The 6,245-nt window shown below is 34.4% G+C and overlaps 1 protein-coding gene across 1 annotated transcript; it reads right to left on the bottom strand.

Annotated features, from left to right (window-relative positions):
* Nucleotides 1-1,833: 1,833 nt before the first annotated feature.
* LOC104087859 (probable serine/threonine-protein kinase PBL3) lies at nt 1,834-5,549 on the bottom strand. Its single transcript, XM_009592426.4, has 6 exons — nt 5,155-5,549; nt 3,824-4,170; nt 3,608-3,743; nt 3,270-3,406; nt 3,039-3,162; nt 1,834-2,466 (listed from the first exon to the last, which is right to left on the bottom strand). Exons 1-6 carry the CDS (start codon nt 5,216-5,218, stop codon nt 2,015-2,017), a joined length of 1,260 nt encoding a protein of 419 aa, XP_009590721.1. The 5' UTR covers nt 5,219-5,549; the 3' UTR covers nt 1,834-2,014.
* Between the last annotated feature and the right edge of the window lie 696 nt (nt 5,550-6,245).

The raw sequence follows: 6,245 nt of genomic DNA on the forward strand, positions 1-6,245 counted from the left end.
TATTACCAAAATTGTAAACTTGCTGAGTTATACTCGATGTAAAGTTAAGTTACACTGGAGTATAGCATTTTTTTTTGCCTAAAAGATAGATTCTTTTTTAATAGTAATGTACTTTTCCCATACTGTTAAATCTACTAATATATAAGAGAGGATAAGCAGGTGATGGTCAACATGCTTGGCACATAAAGGACGTTTTGGTAATTTCAGTTATAATGGAGCAATATGATTGCTTTACTTTACCGTAGTTTCAACATAATTTTTTGAGTGATTTGACTAAATTGCCCCTGGGCTTATTTCATCAAACATCACCACACTTCTACACTCCAAAGTCCAATCTGTCACGTGGGCCCCAATATTCCACCCCACCCAACTTTCTTCCTAACAGTTGAGTGATGCACCTCGAGGTCTCATTTATCTTTTCCATTTCTTAGTTTGATTTATATTGTTTCAGTGTTGATTGATGAGTAACTAATATGTGATATTTAGTATTATTTACTCAAAAAAAACAACACTTCATAAATTTTAATATCTAAATGTGAATTTTTTACTTTAATTATCTCAAAAGTGTACTTCTTTGTTGGTTCTTTCTTGGCAACTAAAATATTATTTTATTTCACAATAATTTACACAAAAAGATTTATAGTTTAATTAAAGCTAATGTAACTTGTGAAATTGTAGTTATTTTTGCTGATAATGTATTTTTGTTTTAAAAAGTCTTTCTCATTAAAAGAATCCCTATTAAATTTGTTGGCATCAATTTTATTGAGTTATCTCTTACATTGCATATATATTGTCTGTCAACATCGTATTTTTTAGTTTATTATTGAAATCTTACATGATCAAGCAATCAGACAAATGAACATTATTTATTAGTCTATCTAGAAGACATATAAAACAAGCATTTTAAATTTATAATAAAGCACAATATTTATTAATAATGACATCATAAGTAGGAATAAAGAAGAAAAATATACAATAAATCGCAAATTACTACAATATACGTATGCAGTAAGAAAAATGAAAGCAGGAAAGTATGCAATAATAAGAGAAAAAGGGGAAGAAGGAGTACAAGCAATTGCACTAGCAGCAAGAAGACTCTATAGATAAAATAATATAAAGGGTTAAAAAGATTCACAGTAAGAGAAAGTATGCAGTAGGCAGAAAAAAAAGGTAAAAGGAGTACCGGGGCTAGAATTAGGAGCAAGAAGTACGCTCTCAGAGACAAATCTGAGGAGGAAAAGAGTTTTTTTTTAATATATTAAAAAGAAAAAAATAAGTTTTGAAATATCATTTGGTAATTATACTATATTATTACCATTAATTCTTTATCGCCTTTGATAATTGCAAAGTGTAGTTACCTCATTTTAATTATGCATAATTTTATGTGGACTAAGTAATTAAATATACAGACAAATATTTTAAATTGTGTAATTACATTAAACTACACTCAAATTCAATTACATAAATACTTCCAAACAAGCTCTGAGAGTTTAAATATTTGAGCTTCAAATTATTGGGTCCGTGCTTAGCACGGGCTAACTGCGACTAGTAGTAGAAGAAATGGGAATACAAATCACCAATGACATGTGACCTAGCCACTTTTACCGGAACAAAGCAACTATTTTTACTTGTTGAACTGTTACAAAATGGCACAAAAGCTAAGTGGCTAAATGTTCAAGATATTTAGATGAGCTAACCTAGAGTCAGTAGTTTGATAACAGGGGATTACATTCCTTACGACACACAACAAACTTGTGGACTCGAAATTAGTTTCTGTTTTGTTTATTGAACTAACATTTCTTTGCTTCTCTGATTTTTTGATTTTGAACACAGTTTAGATAACAAGAGCTAACACAATGTATGAATAGGCTACAGAGTGAGTATTTCAGCATTGAACAAAAAAAAAATCTATGCTAGGAATGCCAATGCTAATAATACATACTAGACAACAAAATTTGGTAGATATATGTGAAATGTACAATGACAAAACCAAATTATGTTTATTCTCTCTGAGTCACCTTCCGCGAGGAGACTTTTGATAAGCTTGTAATGGAGATGCAGATGGTGTCATATTCAGGGGTGAGCGATGTCTCATAGGCGATACTGCCACGGGACTAGAAATACCCCTATGCTCGATATGTGAGAGTTTGCTAGCACCTTTTGGGGATTGAAGCTCTTCAAGTGCAGCTAAAACCTCAGACATTCGTGGCCGGAGCTTGGGCTCATTGCTTAGACACTGCCAAGCAAGGTTAGCAGCTGTATATGCTCCTTTCTGAGGATACTGGCCCTCTAATTTGGTATCCATTATTCGAAACAACCTCCTCTTGTCACCCAAATATGGCTTTGCCCAGTCTACAAGATTCTGCTCTACGCCGACCTTTGTGTTATCAACAGCACGTCGCCCTGATAACAATTCAAGCAACACAACACCGAAACTGTATACATCACTTTTTGCTGTCAAACGACCTGTAAGATAGCACGATAATTAGTTACAAGATAATAGACAACGGTATCACAAGCATAATTTGTTCAGTCGTGAGAGGATAATAATCATCATATTCACGAAACAGAGTTATGGTTATTCCTAATAAGAAATCAAGCGCTTTCTTCTTCGTGAAAATATACCGATTTCGTCAAAAAGTTGCAGACAAATAAGATTGGTAGGATATTTTTAAGCGGCGTCATAGGAGTCTGGGAAAGAAGATGTATAGATCTATACATCATTAACCTTTTCTCTATGTTCAAGTAAAGCAAAAGGCTATAACCAGAGTAGAAACAACATTGTTTTTTCTGAAAAACAAATATACAAACACATCCCCCCAATATATTTCCCCTTCTCTAGCAATTAACGCCATAATTCCACCATGTTGCATTACCATCATATCTAAATTATGAAAAGTAAAGTAGATATAGCAAGATCTTATCACAAAAAAGCTGGTGCTCAAAATATTTTAATCCTAATTCCTGCATGATGGATTTCTAACCAAAAGGCCGTGCTATAAGTTCAATATTGCTAAACAGAGAGCTAATGTATTAACCTGTAGCAACATATTCTGGAGCAGCATAGCCTTGTGTACCCATTACTTGAGTGGATACATGAGTGCGATCACCGGTTGGCCCAGCTTTAGCCAAACCAAAATCAGACAGCTTTGCGTTAAATTCCTGCAATCATAGAAACCAGACATGTCTTAAGCTTTGCAAGGCACCAGGAAAACTTATCCTAAGGAAAGGCGTATTTACAAATAGGGGGATCAGGGTCTGATACGTACTGCATCCAACAGAATATTTGAAGCCTTGAAATCCCGATATATGACTTGTTCTTTAGCATCATGAAGGAATGCAAGGCCTCTAGCAGCACCAATAGCCACCTTTATTCTTGTAGCCCAATTCAGAGGTTGAGGTCCTCCTGTTTAACAAAGATTAAGCTAAGAGTTACCACCAATTTGTAAATACACATATAATACAAGTTCCACCGGACAACTGAATTACATTTGGTCATGACACTTGTTTAAAAACTATTAAAAGGTAAAACAGGGAGGCAAGCAGCAAATGAAATCACAGCAGTTTGACAAATCCAAAGCATGGAGGAGGGAGAAAGCTGACATACTTCTAAACAAATGGTTCTCCAAGCTTCCTTTAGGCATGAACTCATACACCAATAGGTGGTTGTCACCGTCAATGCAATAGCCAATGAGTTTAACCAAATTTTGATGACGAAGTAGCCCGAGGTAATTAACTTCAGTCTGCAAATTACTTGATATTAATTACAACGCAAATGAGAAAAATAATTTATTTAAGCGGGAATAGTGCATAGCGAACATACCAACCACTCCTTGTGACCTTGAAAACCTTCTGGCTTCAACTTCTTGACAGCAATCACCATTCCCGAACCAGGCTTTGCAGCAGTAAGATTATGCTCATCGATCCATCCTTTAAAAACATAACCAAATCCTCCTTCCCCAAGAAGACTGTCGGGCCTAAAATTCCTCGTTGCATTTTTCAATTCATTAAATGAGAAGGATTTCACATTAGGAGAAAATAATATTTCGCCTTCGGATCTTGGAGTAGGGAGGCTATCACAACTGCTTTTCCTTCCATAGGATGGAATACTTAGGCTTGATGGAACAGAAGAATTGCTGCTTTTGCTTGGAAATTTTGAGGCTTCAGAAGCTGGAACATAAAAGCATAGGAAATGTCATTGTTTATTCTCAACAATCAATAAGCATTCTTGCAATAAAATTCTCCTTTTCAACACCTTGTGGTTAATTTTAGGGGACAAGCCAAAGACTTTGCTATGTCATCAATTTCAGTTGACACTTTAAGTATGAAATTACTATGATGTGTTTTACAACATAAACATAAGAAAACTGGACCCAAACAAGAAAAGGCATCATTTTGATGGTTGGAAATAAACTTGCAAGTAACTATTTGCTGCGAAACATATTTGTTCGATGCATTTAAGAAGAAGAGAATGACTTCTAAACAATCTAATCATCTCTGAGTTCAAAGAAAAAATAAGGATGAGAAAGCAACTAGGCAACAGCAAACACAGAGATTATAAAATTCAAATAAAAATTCTCAATCAGCATCCAAAACTCAAAATTTTCCCTACCAAATTATCTTGCAAAAGTCAAATAACTTGAAATAAATAAAAAGATCCATGCTTTTATGTACCAAGATAAATTAACTTCCTGATCAAACCAAATGCATCAATAAAGAGGAGCAAAAAATAAAGCCCACACATCAGATTTCTAACAAGTAACAACTTAAACTCACCTCATACACTAATTGGAAGCAATCAAGATTACATTTGACAAAGAACAAAGCAAAGAACTAAATCAAACACATCATATAGCAGAAAAGAAAGATACCCAAAAACCAATCTTTAACTGCTTTTATACCCCCCCCCCCCCCCCAAAAAAAAAAAGAAGAAAAACAAAACAGGGATGCAATTAACTAACCTCAGAGACATAACAAGACTATTGGAAACAATTGAAAACAATCAAGAATTATCGCTGAAAAAGAGCAAAGCAAACAAAATCACACAAAAAACCAATTTCTAACTGCTTCTCCACGAGAAGCAGGGTTCAGTTCAATTCAATAAACTCTGAAATATCAACTAAAAAGCAAGAAAAACAGAAAAGGGTGAAGTACCTGACGGGGTATTTGAGCTCAAAGTGGCTTCAACTCTAGCTGAGGAACCTATGCAATTCCCCATCAGAACAAAAAAATAACAACCCCACAAAATATCAAGCAAAAACTAGCCAAAATCAAGTTTTTACAGCAATATTTCTGCAAAAATATCAAATCTTGAACAACCCAAATACAGGATATTTTTTGAGGGTTGTACAAAATTTATGTCAGCTGAAAAGTTTGGTATGTTTTAGTTGAAAAAAATGAAAAGGGGTCACGTGAAACAACTAAAAATAGTACTTGAAGGCTTTCAGTTTGTAGCTAAATATAGAGGAATTAATTGAGGAAGTAGAAGGGAAGAGGTATAGAAATGGAGAAGTAGCTTCCTTTTTTCCATTTCTCACTTGTTTCAATCTACTCGCTTTATTTTATCACACCATACATAAAACGACACAAGTGTGTGTCCACATTATGATAACGTGGGGCGTCACTACTCGTCATCTCTTTTTTAGCTCCTAATTTGCCCCTACCTACTCAGCAAGTCAAATCTATAGAATTTCAGAATTCATTTCTGAAATGACTTAAATAACCCTCTTGTTTTTGCCTTTTTTCTTAATTAATAGTTTAATACTAATAAATTTAGAAAATGGTGCGTGTGTTATGAAAATAATTATATTGTGGATGTTCATTTATTACTCCGCTATAGATAATCTTCCTGAAGAAGATTATCCATTTAGTACTCTGTTGAAGTTTATCTACAAACAGCTGATGCAGGCAGGTTTGCAAGCAGCTCAATGAAATGATTTGCAGCAACTTCTTATTAAACAGGCAGGTTGCAAGCAGCTCATGCAGACAGCTTACAAGCAGCTAAAGAAAAGCCTGGCAGCTGCTTCCTGAAAAGCCTTGCAGCTGCTTCCTTTCTTCTATAAATAGAGGAGTTTTCAGTTCATTATGTACATGAATTTGAAGTTGAATAATATATCAGTTTCTCTCTATACTTGTCTTTACTTTACAGTCTTTATTTTATAACACGTTATCAGCACGAGTTTCTAATCTTGTCATCAGTCTGAAAGTATTTTTATCAGAATGAAAATCACCAATTGACTGTAGGC

This window comes from Nicotiana tomentosiformis, chromosome 10 (assembly GCF_000390325.3).
Source record: "Nicotiana tomentosiformis chromosome 10, ASM39032v3, whole genome shotgun sequence".
Classification (NCBI taxonomy): domain Eukaryota; kingdom Viridiplantae; phylum Streptophyta; class Magnoliopsida; order Solanales; family Solanaceae; genus Nicotiana; species Nicotiana tomentosiformis.

What these genes read in the sequence shown, in the direction of transcription:
- LOC104087859 (XM_009592426.4), bottom strand. Translation starts at nt 5,218, where the DNA reads ATGGGGAATTGCATAGGTTCCTCAGCTAGAGTTGAAGCCACTTTGAGC. An exon ending in GAGCTCAAATACCCCGTCAG is followed by an intron (nt 4,171 to 5,154) that starts GTACTTCACCCT and finishes TTTATGTTCCAG; the next exon opens with CTTCTGAAGCCTCAAAATTT. An exon ending in AAGGTCACAAGGAGTGGTTG is followed by an intron (nt 3,744 to 3,823) that starts GTATGTTCGCTA and finishes AGTAATTTGCAG; the next exon opens with ACTGAAGTTAATTACCTCGG.